The 16,213-nt window shown below is 39.9% G+C and overlaps 1 protein-coding gene across 3 annotated transcripts in view; it reads left to right on the forward strand.

Annotated features, from left to right (window-relative positions):
- The window catches only part of CDH6 (cadherin 6), a 120,823-nt gene extending 106,283 nt beyond the window's left edge, over positions 1-14,540 (forward strand). For all 3 annotated transcript variants that reach the window (XM_010977635.3, XM_010977636.3, XM_010977637.3), the window contains exons 9-12: positions 2,092-2,213; positions 3,260-3,377; positions 3,510-3,761; positions 8,547-14,540. In XM_010977635.3, the coding sequence (XP_010975937.3) occupies positions 2,092-2,213; positions 3,260-3,377; positions 3,510-3,761; positions 8,547-9,037 (983 nt within the window). In that variant the 3' untranslated portion in view covers positions 9,038-14,540. The remainder of the gene's footprint in view (positions 1-2,091; positions 2,214-3,259; positions 3,378-3,509; positions 3,762-8,546) is intronic.
- Positions 14,541-16,213: the final 1,673 nt, after the last annotated feature.

Consider the following 16,213-nt stretch of genomic DNA (forward strand, 5'->3'; position numbering starts at 1 on the left):
AAGAAATGGGCCCACCGTTAAACACTTATGTGTGTGTGTGGTGGTGGGGAGGGGTGAGGATCAAGTGTACTCTCAAATGTAGACATTGTTCAGAAATCTTTCAGATATTCACCCTTTAGTTTTCTATGGAATGTCTATTTCAAAATCGCAACAGAATTAAGCAATATAAATCTTAACTTTTCCATGTTACACTAAAGTGAGCAATGCTAACCGTCAAGTAGTCCACACGATGTTTAGAATGAATTTTATGGCAGTCCCCATGAAATTTAAGGCAAAGAAAAACAGTGCCAGAGGAATACTTCAAATAAGATGAACATACACAGTGGAAACTGTGTAATGTAAACACAATGTGTAGACCTAAGTAGATGAAAGAAAAAGGATCTTTAAAATAACATTTAAATGTTTAAAAATAGGCTTCTAAGTTATAGCTCATTTTTTTAGTTTTTGTTTTTGATTTGAAAAGTTCAAACATTTTTAGCTCAGTTGGGTATCTAGCGTGAAATATTCCATATCGAATGGTGTGTTACAGTAATATTCTTTGTCAGCATAATTCATAAGATTTGAAGTGGCTGAAAGATACTGAGTAGAATAATAAATAACCAACGTGGACAAAATGAAGCAGTGCTTTGAGAAGCAGTGATAAGAACTCCTCATTATAAATTTGTTAGGTAAGAATTTGATCTTCAGAATTTATGTGGAGGTGCTACTGTGGATACCAATGACAGAGCATCCTTAAAGCTTTAAAATTACAAAATTATTTCCCACTGAAAAGGATCATTTTTTGCAACATCATGAAATTTCATTTTTTACTGAAGTGGTCAGTTCATTTGTATTTTAACTGTTGTACCTAAAAATTTCTGTTTTTAAGATTTAATGTTTCTCTGACATATTTGAAAGTACAAGTGATAAAGACCTTTTAAAACTTCAACTTCAGCAACTCTAGCTTTGGAAGGATCATGTAAGAAAAAATTTTAGATGCAAAGGAGCCTAAGAATCTTATGGTCCAAATTTCTTAACTACCTTTGATGCCGAGAGCCAAAAGCTTGTACGAAACCAGCTCTCTCCCACTCTGGGGCCGTTGCATTCGCTGTTTCCTCTGCCTAGAGAGCCAGAAATATCCACATGGCTTAATCCTTCTCTTCATTCATGTCTCTGTGCAAATGGCATCTCATCAGAGAAGCCATCCCTGGTCATCCCATCCAGAGGAGCACCTCTCTCTCTCTCCAGTCCCTTTTTCCTGTTTAATTTCTCGATAGCATTTGCCATCTGGCCATTATAATTTATGTATTACAGTTTGTCTACCCCCATTAGAACAAAGCTCCAGGAAGCAGGATCTTCGTTATGTTCCCAGTGTGCCTCAGCACCCCAAATTCCGGCTGGCACAAATGAGATATTAGATACTCACTAAACATTTATGAAATGAACACACAAATAGATGCATAAGTGAAGTGAATGAAGAGACCTGAGGTGAGAGACTCCGGCTCCTGATTCTTAGGAGAGGAATCTGCCTTGCATACCACCATACTACCCAGGAGATCATCAGAGATGGCAGCCAAAATACTTCATTTATCTCAGGTCTTCAAGCATTGATTCTGCGGTCATTATCTTAGGTGAATAGCCTGCACTTTGGAGTCAGGCAGACCCAAGTTTGAATTTAAGCTCCACTCCTTACTATCTCTGTGAACATGGACAAATCACCTAATTTCTTTGTGTCTCAGTTCCCTCATCTACAAAATGGGGGCAATAATTGTATCTATCTCAGAAGTTTGTAAGGATTAAATAAGATAATATTAGCAAAGTGCTTAGCACGAGGTCTAGCTCTTAGTCAGCATTCAAACTAAAAACCTAAGACCAATAGCAATCTTAATTGTCCCAGACTTTTTCCTTTTGTCCACATTTTTCCCATCTGCCTGCTTTCTTGGCTTCCGTTAAAAACTGCCCATAAAATGTCTTTCCTGGATAGCTTTTCTTTATTGTGTGTTACTCTGGGGTTTATTATCCAGTTGCATTGTATCAATGGAAGTAGTTTTGTCTCCTAGATATTTCCATCAATGTAAAAATGCCTATTCCTTTCTTTCTGGCATGTTGCAGATAATCCAAAGCAAAGCAGCCGAGTACCTCTATATATTAAAGTCCTGGATGTCAATGACAACCCCCCAGAATTTGCTGAATTCTATGAAACTTTTGTCTGTGAAAAAGCAAAAGCAGATCAGGTGAGTTTCATATGAAAGTAAATGAATTTCCTGAGGCTAATTTAGATCTTCTAATAATTCAGATGATGCACAGACCTGAGGGCTAGTTTTGAATTATCTATGAAATAAATGCTTACAAAATTCCTACCGCTATAAATAAGAACCAGGATGAATGTTTAGCTTGCATACAAGAACAGTCTTGAAGACCTGGAAGTTTGTCAGTCTCAAAGACTGACGCTGATCCCAAATCAGTCCTAAGTTTTCATTACAATGGATTAGTCACAGCTTTATTGGAAAAATCTTTATTGGTGAGCAGATACTTTAATTACCAAATGGGCTGGAAAGTAATGGCTAGAACATACTTTACAACTGCCTATAATTCATAGTTTTACTTATTTACGTTGCCCATCTGTACAAGCAATACAAATTCATGAATGTTTTACTGTTTTGCACATTTGTCCCCACCTGAAATCAGTCCTTTCTGCCAACGATATAAAAATCATGTTATGGTTTGTCAAAATAGAAGCACACTGTTAAAATACATGTTAAAATGGGAAGCTGAAGTTAAGTGTTTTATATACAAACCAGCGTTTTTTGCAAGTTGATGGCTTATGTATATGCCCAGATTGCATTTCTAAGCAGGCTGTCCAAAGAGTGCTTCTGTTTTCTTCAGATGCAATGTCGTCATCGATCATCGTAATATTCTATCGCTTGGTATCTCCCTAGGGCAGTATTTCTCAACGTGGGTGATTTTGGCCCCCCAGGGGACATTTGGCAATGTCTAGGGACATTTTTGATTGTTGCAAGGAAAAGGGTGCTACTGGTTTTAGTGGGAGGAGGCCAGGCTTCCTGCTTAAAATCCTACAGTGCTCAGGACAGCCCACGACAAAGTATTATTCTTGGCTCTTTGCAGTTCTTTGCTCAAAGTGGATTCATTGTGAAATTTCTAGAGGCTATCATTTAAAAATTAAAATTGGAAATCATTTGGCCACACAATATGCTGCAAAACTGTAAGAAGCACTTTTGAGTTAGCAAAACTTATGGTAGCTTTATGGTGTTGATTTTAGTTGATTCAGACCCTACGAGCCGTGGACAAGGATGACCCTTACAGCGGACACCAGTTCTCGTTCTCTTTGGCCCCCGAAGCAGCCAGTGGCTCGAATTTTACCATTCAAGACAACAAAGGTAAATGGCCCTAGGTTGCCTTGTCTGTCTACATATTTATATCTGTGTCTAAATCTATCTAGTCCCATCACAATTGATCCAATACAGAATACGGTTTCTACTTTCATTCACCATTTTGCTTTCCGGTTCCAGACAATACCGCGGGAATCTTAACTCGGAAAAATGGCTATAATAGACACGAGATGAGCACCTATCTCCTGCCTGTGGTCATATCAGACAACGACTACCCCGTCCAAAGCAGCACTGGGACTGTGACTGTCCGGGTCTGTGCATGTGACCACCAAGGGAACATGCAGTCCTGCCATGCGGAGGCCCTCGTCCACCCCACGGGACTGAGCACGGGGGCTCTGATTGCCATCCTCCTGTGCATCGTGACCCTACTAGGTAAACTGCTTCTCCCCGCATCCTATCTCCCCATGCTGAGGGGCACACACTGTTACTCTGACTCTCTAGATTTATCCGCCTCCCCCATTAAGGCATACAGCCCGATCTAGGTGAGTAGAGCTATGTGCTGAGAATCTTTGTTGTTCACCCATGAACTAGTTTTTGCTTGCAAGTGGCTTTGGAGAATGAACAGTTGTGAAACTTGCCCATGTCTTTACTTACCCAGGCAGTCATTCCACCGAGAGAATCTCTTTTCTATCAGACTGGGAATGAATCTTAGGGGGGATTTGAGAGCAGTATAAATATGCCCTTGTCATTTCATTTGTTGTTTAATATTTAACCTGGCAAATGTTAAATGTTCAAAGAGTGAACATCATCGGACATGGAGTGTATGATGAAGGCCCTTTCTATGAAGGTCAAGTTTAAAGATGGATGGGAAAGTGGAAGGAGAAATGTGATGACTGTTTCTCTCTCGTACAGGGCAATAAAAAGTGGTGCAATTTTCTTTAACTCAGCAACCTCATTTGGATCTACCCACTTAAATAACAACCCTCTTAGCATTGCTCTCTGACTGCCGAATACACAGGGTCTATTATTTCTCAGGTTCTCAATAATAACTCCTGTGACTAAGGAAATAAATCCGGGACCTAAAAGAAATGAATGTCATAAAAGTGAAAATCAAGGTCTAACAATGATTCAGATGAAATTTTTACCCCAGCTCACTAATTAAGCACACAAGTTGAGCTCAAAATGCTCAAAAGTCCCTTGACTGTTGTGAACTCAGAAATCAAACGTTAGCTTCGAAAAATGAAAGTGAAGATTTGTAAAGCTCGCCTACGGCATTGTGGGGGGAAAGTAAGAAGTTAGAGCCAACCTGGTTTACACAGAGAGGGGGAAAAAAACAATCTTTTTTTTTAAAAAATGACAATATAGTGACTTTGAGAAAAGGAAAGGAAGACCTAACGTTTCTCTAAGAAGAGAACGCCTAGGGGTCCCTGCTCCAGAGTTTCACATTCCAGATCCACTTTGCTAATTATAACAGAGCCTTGAAACTCAGCTACAGAACTGTGATTCTCTATGTCAACTAAGATTTGGGGGAAGTATTTTAAGATATGAGCATAAATAAAAACTGAGAGTATGCAAAGACAAATCAGTGCTCTAAGGGTGTGAGTCTGTAAAAATTGTTTTCCAAGAGAAATATGAATATTCTTTTGATTTAAAAAAAAAGAGAGAGATTGTTTTTAGAAGGGCTAGCCTGGCAGGCTGTCCTCAGGTAGGAGTCCGTGGACTCGTGGTCTGTAGAGGAAGCACCGGCCCTCATCTCACAGAGGTGGTGCTCCCTTCCCTCAAATCTCCCCACTTTCTCCTCCCCCTTATTCTCCGTCTAGCCAGCTCCCTACGTCCTCCCTTTTCATCTCCCTCCTCCAGTGAATTCTGTCTCCTCATTACCTCTACCCACATCTTGTCTAGTCTCTTTGGAATTCTGTACCTAATTAAAAAGGAGAAAAATGGGATCTAGCCTTTACTAGGCTCGCATCATGGGTTAGACACTGGGCAAGATGCTTTACAAATGTTTTTCTCACTTAATCCTCAGAACCATCTGGTCTGTATTTATCCGCATCTTCCATATGGAAGCTGAGGTGCCAGGATGTGAAGCCAAGTCACACAGCTAACAGGTGGTAGAAAGAAGTTCCAAGCCCAGGTCTTCTGCCTCCGACCCCTGGTGCTTCCACCCCATACTCTACTTTCTTTGTGAGCTTCTAGAATGCAGTGCAACTTCCAGGCTCAAAGAGAGCTCAAACAGAAAGTGAGAGGACTGAAGAAAGCGGCCGCAAACCTGAGTTTGTAAGAGAAGGAAAGCCAGGCCAATAGAGGAGGAAATCTGCACTCAAGAAAGAAGATCATGTGGCATCTGTTGCTTTTGTAAATAAAACAGTAGTAAAAGCAACTACCGCATCTCTTGCCTCTGTGGTGCCTTCGAGTTGGCATAACTTTCACAGTGGGCACTGTGTTCTTGCTTCTCTCTTACAGAGAAGGAATCAGACTTTAAAAAGGTCAGATCGTTTAAGTGACACTACATCTGCTGATCTCAAATGCCTGGCCACCTTCTAGTTTTATGATGGGATTTGAACACAAATTGGCTCAGGCGCCCTGGCCCCAAAATCTCACTGCTGTCCTCTGGCCTCAAGAGGGTAGAAAAAAGAGAAGGGTTCAGTTACTGGGAAAAAAGACTATTATTCTCTTTCAGAATGTTTTTGTTCCATGTGCTTAGAACTCACTTTTTCGGTTTATAAAAGTTAGCTTTGAAAAAGATCTTCCTTTTAGAGAGTTATGCTCTCAAGAAATTCTGTTCAGATGTGTGTTGGGCCAATGAGAAGAGATACAGGCTGCTGTAGCAGTAGGAGAATTAAGGCACAAATGCCTTTGAATTACTGAAGGTGCCCTCTGTCTTCTAGACAATCGCACTTTCAGGTGTGCGCAGGACTAAAGACAAGATACAGGCAACTTCAGCTGGGGAAGAATTAGGACGCTGTCTTGCCTTAAATGATGGAACGAGCCCACGTACATCAGAATTTAGTTCTTTGAGAGCCAGCTTGACTCTGTTCTCTAATCCCAAAGGCCATCCTTCCTTATAACCCTCTGTTTCGCAAATCCATGGCACACTGGAAACCAGCATAAAAGGTGGACTGTGAACATCCCTGCGATTTTCCACCCACAGGGACCCCAGGGTGAAGTGAAGGTGCGCAGAGCATCCACAGCCTTACCTGACAAGGCCCTTCCTTCTCCTCTTCTCTCCCCAGCTTCCTCTGGTCCAGCACCTCGAATGCCCCAGGCACACCCCCACTCTACGGCCTTTCTCCTAGTTCTGTTCTCTTTGCCAGATAATCTCTTTGCTCAAATGTCACTTCCTCAATGATGCAGTCTCCCCCCAAAAAACATATACAGCCCCTCAAACATCCACAGAAGCCACCCTCCTTACTCTGGCCTGCTCTTCCTTGTTTACATTGCACGTATCCCCTTCTAACAATCTCCATATTCATTATACACGTTGCTTTTTTTCTGTCTCCATCCACCACCACCACCACCCCTGCCTACCTTATTCAGACAGGGCTGTTGATCAACTTTCTTTCATTAATAGTAGCTGGCACAGAGTTGGCAATAAATAAACATTTATTGAATGAACAAATAAATAAATGAAAAGAAAGGGGCAAATGAAGCATCTGGCAGCAGAAGAGAACCTGTACAATTACACAACCACACGCTTGAAAACGGCAGGGTTGCAGATCCTTTAGAAACAGCCTATAATCCAAACGTGCTTCCAAGCATGGTAATTAACTGTGCAGGATTTTTAGTCTGACTGACCTGGATTTTGATTGTACATGTGACATCTCTAAACCTCGATTTCCCCTTATGTAAAATGGAGTTACCATGATGCTACCTACTTTGTAGGGCTGGGGCTACTATGATAATTAAATTAGACTCGGTCTGTAAAGCGTTTGGCATGTAGAACCATCTCAATAGATAACCAATTATTAATATTAACATTTGAAAGGTTAATATATAGACACACAGGTTTGCATATATCCATTATTATATAGGTAGGTGTACATATCCACCAAAAGTCATAATTCTGTAATTCCCATTGTGATAATTCAGTTCTCACGGCTCATAAAAACTGGACCATGTTACGGATGACAGCGTAAAGAGATGTCCCTGGTGCTTCCCTGCTACCCTCCCCTGGACAAGCCCAGGTTAACAGTGCACATTCTGCCCTGGATGGCTGTTTTCTCTCTAAGCTGTCACTGTGTTGTTACTTTCCCACCCATATGTCTGTTCGTGGATGTGTCTCTTTACAGGCAACCAGCGTGTTATACACAGACAGCGGTAAAGAAACATCAGGAACTAATTAAACCCAGTTCTTGCTTTGCCTCTAATCGGAATTAGGTGGAAAAATAGAGAGAACAAACATTCCATTCTGGTCAACAAACTTATAGAACATGAAACTCTGAGAGACTTTTTTTTTTTAAGTTCCCACGTAAATAAATGTGTTTATTTTATTTAGCTTAAACAGAAATAATCTGGCATGTGTACTATTACCTGTCCCCTTCAAACTGGCTGATCGTAAAGTCCAAAATGGCTTTCTGAACTGTATCTGGGTCTCTCCAGGTGTTATCTGTAACAGTATTTCCTTATATGTAAGACAAGTATGCAAACCTCCTCATCTCTACTTTGAGTTTTAAACTAACTTTACACTTTTCTCGGGGAAAAAAAGAAGGCATCGTGCAAAAGTTATTTTAGAAGTGGAGTTATGCAAACCCTTCAACACATCCCCGAAGGTGCCAGCCTTGTGCTTATAAGCAGTTTCGGAGCAGTTCAGGTGTTGAGCATAATTTGCACTCTTATGACAGTACTCTTACTGTGGTGGAGCTGTTATTGTTGTTGTTGTTGTTGTTATTATTATTATTATCATCATCATATTATTATTATTATTTCCTTACCTAGAAACTAGTTTGCTATTCCAAAGCAAAAAGGAACTACTGACAATATAGGAAGGTGTTTTATCCTCTATTTAAATCGTAACTTTCAAATAGTTACTCCATTTGGCGTGGGTTGGGGGTTCCTGGTTTGTGCCGGGAGGCAAGTGCAACCTTAAAGAAACAAAAGTTGAGTCTGTAGTTTCCTGGAGAACTTTGAAAACTTCACTTTGGAGCAGTATTTCTTCCCGATGTTAATTGGGCGGCAAATTAATGTTCCCTTCCCTTTCTGTTTTGTTTCTACTTCCAGTGACAGTGGTGTTGTTTGCAGCTCTGAGGCGGCAGCGGAAAAAAGAGCCTTTGATCATTTCCAAAGAGGACATCAGAGACAACATTGTCAGTTACAACGACGAAGGTGGTGGTGAGGAGGACACCCAGGCCTTTGATATCGGCACCCTGAGGAATCCCGAAGCCATAGAGGACAGCAAGTTACGCAGGGACATTGTGCCCGAAGCCCTTTTTCTACCCCGACGGACTCCAGCAGCTCGTGATAACACCGATGTCCGAGATTTCATTAACCAAAGGTTAAAGGAAAATGACACGGACCCCACGGCCCCGCCCTACGACTCCTTGGCCACCTACGCCTACGAGGGCACCGGCTCGGTGGCCGATTCCCTGAGCTCGCTGGAGTCGGTGACCACGGATGGAGACCAGGACTACGATTACCTTAGTGACTGGGGCCCTCGGTTCAAAAAGCTCGCAGATATGTATGGAGGGGTGGACAGTGACAAGGACTCCTAATATGTTGCCTTTTTCATTTTCCAGTATGACACTGAGACATGTGAAGTGGCTATTTCTTCCTATTTATCCACTGCTCCGTGAAGGGTTCTCTGTTCTACCCGTTCCAAAAGTCAATGGCTGCAGTCCATGTGGATCCAATGTTAGAGACTTTTTTCTAGTACACTTTTATGAGCTTCCCAGAGGCAAATGTTTATTTTTTAGCGCATCCAGTTCACCATGTCAGCCCTACAGGCGCCGTGCTGGAGGAGAGGACGGGAGTGGTTTTCCCCCTGTTCTCTTAGGGCAAGTTTGGAACATGCTGGATTCCGCTGGCCTGGTCTCTTACTACTTTGCATTGACTCAAGGTCAGCTGACTGCGGTGTACATTTCACATGCTAATGGGATAAGGGAGTGCGCATTAATGATAAAAATATAGTTTTGGTAAAAGAAGAGAGGGTGGAACAACCGTTCCTGGTATATCGGCTCACGAGGAGATAATGAACTCTGTATGGGTGTGTATTTCTGTCGCAAAGAATTTAAAATCATATTTGCCCGTCCTGTTTGTCCTTCATGATCTTTTTCTGGTACCAGTGACTTCAAAACATCAAATCCACCAATGTTTTGAGATTCTCCTTCCTCTTTAGGAAATGATGCCAATTAAATGGTAACATTCAAAAATAACAACCAAAAAAAACTTAGTAAGACCTCATTCCTTGCCACTGATTCATAATATGTTATATATCAGACGAGCAAAATTTGCCCTTGCACCATATAAAGGGAATGGGAAAATAGCTAGCAATGTTAACAGAGGAAATATTTAGCGTATTTTAAAGTTTGGGCCACCAGAATACCATGAATCACTTGGCGTTATTTCAGCCATCAGTAGGCTAATCACAAATAAGTCTAATTGTTTAAAAAGTTCTTCAAGGAGCTTTTCTGAGGCAGATTTTAACTCCTTGTCTGTAGTTGTCGTCAGTATTATTCTAATATACTTGGAAGTAACGATGTGAAGTACAATAATTCATATTCTTCAGATCCTTCTTACACAATTAAGTTGCATTAGTAAAGTTTGGCCAATTAGATGAAGCTCAGATCCCTCTCTCAGAGTTTAATGGGGAGGTAAGAGCCAGCCGCACTTGAACTCGACACCCTGTCCTTCACACCTGGAAGCACGCATATATTTATATACTGTGATGGGGTGAACATTGGAATCACAGTGAAAGCCTGCATATTACATGTTCGGGAGACGCTTGCAAAGGGAAAACTTGGATTCCCTTCAACAGGGGTGTTAAAGACTGTAATTAAAATGATCGTTGACTTTCAAAAGCATTAATATTTTTTCATTGTTTTAGGCAACCTTGCCATCCTTGTCTTTGAACTAATGATAAAGTAATGGTCTTAAACTACGACAGAAAAGTAATGTACAATCCATCCAATCCGTTATTCCTCTAATTACACAATTAGCATCATAGTTATCCAGTGGACCCAGCTGAACTGAACCGATCCTTTTGGCGGGTTCAAATCATTTATTTCATATGCTGTTCTAATGATTTTTATCATTAGAATCTTACATTGTGCAGTCATCAGAAACTTCCAAAGTACTGTAATGAAAACATCCTGGTTTTGAAAACTTAAAAAAAAAAACAGGCTCTGTATATATATAATGTGTACTTAAGAATATGCTGACTTCAATTATTAGTCTTAGGGATTTATTTTCAATTAAGGTTAATTTTCTACAGATAATCTTAGTGCCAGTCCATTTGGGGATAATGTCATATCAACACATATTTTCTATTTGGAAACACATTGTTGTTTAGTTAAGTTTTAAATAGATGTATTACCCAGGAAGTAAAGGTGGCACCTTTAAGATAAGAGAGATGTAGTCTTCTGGGTTACCCAAGTAGAGTGAAAAATTTTTACAACCGTATTATTCCTTGTGTTTCCTGTTTTGTGATTAACTTCCCTGTATACTAACAAGTATTTTATGCGTGGCCTCTTCCCTGCTTACAAGGTTTTCTTTTGCTAGTTCTTTACACACACACACACACACACACACACACACACACACTGAGGAATGCAAACAAAATACTACAGGAGGGCTTCACTGTAACGAATTGATATATATCATAGTCACAGGTAAGTGTTGAAAAAAAGCTAGCTTAGTAGAGTTAATTAATAAGAACTAGTTATTTATAGCAATAGAACAGCACCTTAATCACACGACTGTAAAATTAAACAGCTCTCTATCCTTAGGTTTCATGTTATGTAATAAGCTGTATCAAGAAAGATAGTCCTGTAAAAAGAAAAGTATGATCAGAAGTCTTCCTTTTGAACTTTTGGCGTTAATTGGAATGTCTGAGGGTCGACATTAGCAACTTCAGTGTTCAAGGGTAAGGTTTACTCGCTCATAAATGAAAGTAAGACGTTCTGCAGTGGAATATCTGATATGTAATTGGCAAGGTATCCTATCCCACCCTGAAGATGGGACAGTTGCACCGAGAACAGGTTAATAGGACTAAATACTGAAATAACTGTTTAATCTTTTACCACAAAACCTGATGATGAATCTCTAAGAAACTGGGTAATTTGAGACTGGAGCTGAGTGTTTAGCAGTAGAGCCTTATAAGTATCTAGGAGAAGTAATATTTTCCTAAAATTAAGACTGTCTAACGTCGTGGAAACAATAAGAGCCATAGTTCCATCATTCTGTGCTGGTCTCACTTCCTTCCCACCAAGACATCAGGTCAAAGACCCGCATCGACATGAACGATTACTGGAGAAAAAAACTGGTTTTCAGCTCAGTTTTCACATTGTCTCTGTCCTGAAATTAGGTATTTGCAATAAGAAGGATAGAAAGAGAGTGGGAAGAGGTAAAGTTTTAATATTTGCTCTAATCATTGAGAAACTAAAATTCAGAAAATATAGGGAGATTGCTTTTGGAGTGGAGTTGTTTCAAGGACTTTGAGACCCTTGTGACATATTTTCTGTCCTCTGTTCAAAGGGGAGAGTTTCTTCAGACCACTAAGATATTCCCTAGAATAAACTGAAAATTTTAAAACATTAAATTATTGTGCATAAATTTAAAGCCCCTTCACTTCATAGCACTTCCTGCTGAAGGGCCTGGAAAATATTTGTCCCCAAATAAACTAAATCCAATGGGGGAGAAACAAAGATGGTTCCACTGAGCCTTAAGAGAGGGAGGCTGGGCCCATAAATGTATGTTTTTTTTATAAGACCTTTCTTAGCTTTACAGTTTAAGTGCATAAAAGGGAGGTTTGGATATAACCTGACTCCATTTTCAGCTGGAACAAAACCTGGTGATTTGATTCTAACCCAGCATAAAAACTTTGGTTTAGTGTTCATTTTCAGCTCCCAAAGGGTTGTAGAAAAAGTTCTAATAAGTTGGAGCTCTCTTAGAAGCATTCAAATTTCATGGACCTAAATTAACTTTACAGTGTTTTCATTACTTTCATTTTTAAGTGATTTTTAATTTTAGATGTCCTGATTTCCTGAGTAATCCCTTATATCAAATGCTTTGCCTTGAAATAGGTGTTTCATTGGAGATAATAGTGTATAATCTATGAATTGGGCATTCCTCAATTCTTTCTATATACTTGAGGACCCTAAAAAGTATGCAGTTGAAAGGAAAGAACAAAGTTGATTCCTGGATGTGAATTAAATACTTAAATCAGGTACAGCTCAATTCACTTTTCCCAGGAACCAAATAAGCTGCCAAATAAATAATTTTATCCTAGTCACTAGTCTTGAAGCAGTGTACTTACTTTGGGAGAGCACTCTAAAAAGTCATGATCCCCACTATTTTGAAAGGTATCCTCTGAAAAGGATCATTTCAGTGTAAACTTTTTTGTTTGTTTTTATCTAGATGAAATCTTTCTTGAATTGTCACAGGAGATTAAAAATCCAAGCAGTCTACTATGCTTACGTGATCGCTACAACCCAGCCTCCTTTATCAGATTGTAAGAGTGGAAAGATTAAGATTTAGTGTGTGGGTCTTCAGGAAGATGAACTATTTCCTAAAGTCTAACAAGCAGCTTTCTTTTTCAGAGAATACAGAACTGCAGTACGGTCTTCTGAAAAGTTCAGTGGTTCTAACGGTTGCAGTGTTTTTAATCTCCCCTTGGCATCTTTATGGAACAATTTTCTAAAGGGATAATTCTCAGCTAAAAAATATCAGACCCCGACCGTATTTAATGTGCAAGAGCAATACACTGACTCACACACTTGTTAAAAGTTAATAAAGGAATAGTTCATTTTTAAAGCCAGAAGTTTATGGTCTCTGCATCGTCAATTTAATTTAAGCATTGCTGAGACAATCTTTAATCCACTCCCCATTTGGTAATACCTTATTTATGACGCATTTTCATTCTTTAATTTGGGGGGAACATTAGTCCAACAGAGCCAGCAGACGAAAGTGCTGAAAGGAGGTCAAATGGAAACAAAGCCTATTACCCACTGTATTTCAGACAGGACCAGGCACTTAGCCGAAGAGCCGCTGGGTTATTAGATTAATTTCAAAAGAGCTTTTACAAGTTGCTTAATTCCATTTTTTTTTTTTTAAACCCATGGACCACAAACTCAGATTTCTCCTCAAATGGGGTTAATTTGACAAATGAGGCATGGGCCCAGCATTGTGGAAAAAGCATTCCACTATAATGAGACCTGGGTCTTTCTTGTGAGACACTGCTATTTGTGTAAATATGTCTAGAGGCACCTACTATAAGCTTTTAGTTTTCTATGATCTATTAGTTTAGTGTTTATTAAGGAATCGTATGTATAGAATTACCGGGCATTCAGAGGGAGAGCTGTGTAGCAAACGTAAAACTGATCTGCTCGGGAGAAACACAGGAGCGCTTCAAAACCACTGTACTGTTTTGTTTGCGATTATTTTCATTGCTTTGAAAGGAAACTGTGTAAGAATAGGGCTTATAATAAATGCTACGGGTGTCTTCAGTAGTACCAGGCTGAGGCAATTTGGCAGTCTCCCACTGTGATTTGTGATTTTAGACCCAGAAAATAAAAGCTTTTTGGTATTGATTGTTTTTAATTAAAAATACTCCCAAGTATAAACTGAAGCTGATGCCACCCTGGAAGATTTACTGGCGGGAGTGATCAGTTCATACAGTTTTTCTTGGTATCGCTCATGTCTTTGGCAACGTAAACACCTGATGGCAACAATCACTGCTCAGCTTTCATCCACATTTCTAGCTAGGGAGATTTTCGTAACTTCACAGTTTACATGAGAAAGTTTTCTGTGTTAGAAGAATGGGGTTGAGACGATAACCTTTCAGCTCAGTGTGGCCGGGCCTTTTGTTGCAGTCAAATGGCAAATACATGCTCCTTGAAATGGCTTCTTTTCTTTTCCTTTGTTTTCTTAGACGTATACATTTGAAAAGAATGCAATTTAAAAAGTGATTTCTCACAAAGAGTAAATATGCCTTTTGCAAATCAATTTTTGTAACAAGTTATTTATATGATATTACTTAATAAACTGTTTTTTTTCTAACTTGTTTTTTTTCCAATTCTCTCAAACTATTGTTTGTAATTAGAGATTTTTTAAAGGTACATGTTGATATACACTTTATCTTTCCAGATCTGCTGTTTTAACCTCTCAGATAGCTAACTAAAGCCAACTTATAATAATTAGCTTGTAAACAACAGTTTCTCCCAACCAGCAATATAGATCATTGGCACAGCCCTGCAGACTTCGTACTGCTGGGACATCAATAATTCTACTGTTATTTACAGAATTGCCAAATTAGGAAGAAAGCTGTTTATCCTTATGGTAATTGCTTTAGATTTAAAAAAAAAAAAAAAAAAAAAGGACAGTTCTATATTTTTGCCCATCCCAAATCTCTAGCCTTTATTTCACTCTCATAAAACAGTTGTCCATGAATCTCTGATTTTAAAAAGAAAAAGAAAAAGCAAGAGTCAGACCAGAGGAAAATAAGAATAAAATCCTTCCAGCATTCTGATACTATGAGTAAATAAAATGTTTTTAGCATATTCAGAGCTATCATATTTTACATGCTTGTTCTTTCTTAAGCTGCCTCCTATTTCTACAGGGGCAATTTCAGAATTTTTTAACTGGGAGAACTGAATTCATACCTTTGCCAAGGAGATTTGCTTTTATTCATTCACTTGCTCAATATACAGTAGGCACTCAACTGTGTGCTGTGGAATATTCAACAATAAGCCAGATATATTTTTTCCTTCTCTCCAGAAGCTCATGGGCCAGGAGGTAGGGCTGCTGTAAACTCATAACTAGAGTACCCACCCGGAGGTGCCGTGGAGATGTCTTCAGAGAGAAACATGCAAAAATGTTTACAGGACTTCATAGGACCGAGGAACTCTCCCTGCCCAGGTGGAGGAGTGTGTGTGTGTGTGTTGGTGGGAGAGGCAGTTAAGAATTAGTGGGATTGAGACAAAGGGAGATAAGATATCAAAAAGAATAGCAGGAGAGAGAAAAGAGAGGGATGCTTAAGCAAGGCCACTGATCTCAGTTGAGGTTCCCTGAAGGGAACTAGGCTTGGAAAAAATCACATCACCAGAACACAGAGGATCACCAGGGCCATAGCAGCTGATTTTTGTTGTTGCTTTGTGGTTTTGGTTTTTGTCATTTGGTTTAAAGTTAACTTGGTGGGAAACAGAAAACCATGGAGAGGAATGATGCTATTAGAAATAAACTTGTTGAAGGACATGTCCATTGTACAGTGGTATGCATGGTGCGCTAGAGCCAAGCCCCTCCCACCCCCCTACCCAGTCCCCGGCTCAGGACCACCCCCAGGGCAAGTGTAGTCTGCAGGATCTAGGAAACTTCCTTGACCTAATGTAACGTAGGCAGGAAGTACAATGTGTTTCTCAAGGACCCAGCTCAGGAAGCAGACTCCTGCAGACATTTGGATGAACGAAGCCCTTTTCTATCGCCATAACTTCCCACGATAATTATCATTAGTAATTCACTCTAGCTGCTGCAAAAGGCAAAATCCAAAGTCTCCATAGAATTCATGTCTCACTCTTGTGACTGTCAGGGCAGTTGTGGGCCTTTCTTCCTCTTGTAGCTGTACCATCTGGAACACAGGGTTTAACGCGGCAGGGGAGGTGAGCGAGCTGGATGATCGTATGAGCTGCTCCTACAGGTGGGACCTGTACATGGTTTATACCACTTCTGCTCACACC

Source organism: Camelus dromedarius, chromosome 3 (genome assembly GCF_036321535.1).
Source record: "Camelus dromedarius isolate mCamDro1 chromosome 3, mCamDro1.pat, whole genome shotgun sequence".
Classification (NCBI taxonomy): domain Eukaryota; kingdom Metazoa; phylum Chordata; class Mammalia; order Artiodactyla; family Camelidae; genus Camelus; species Camelus dromedarius.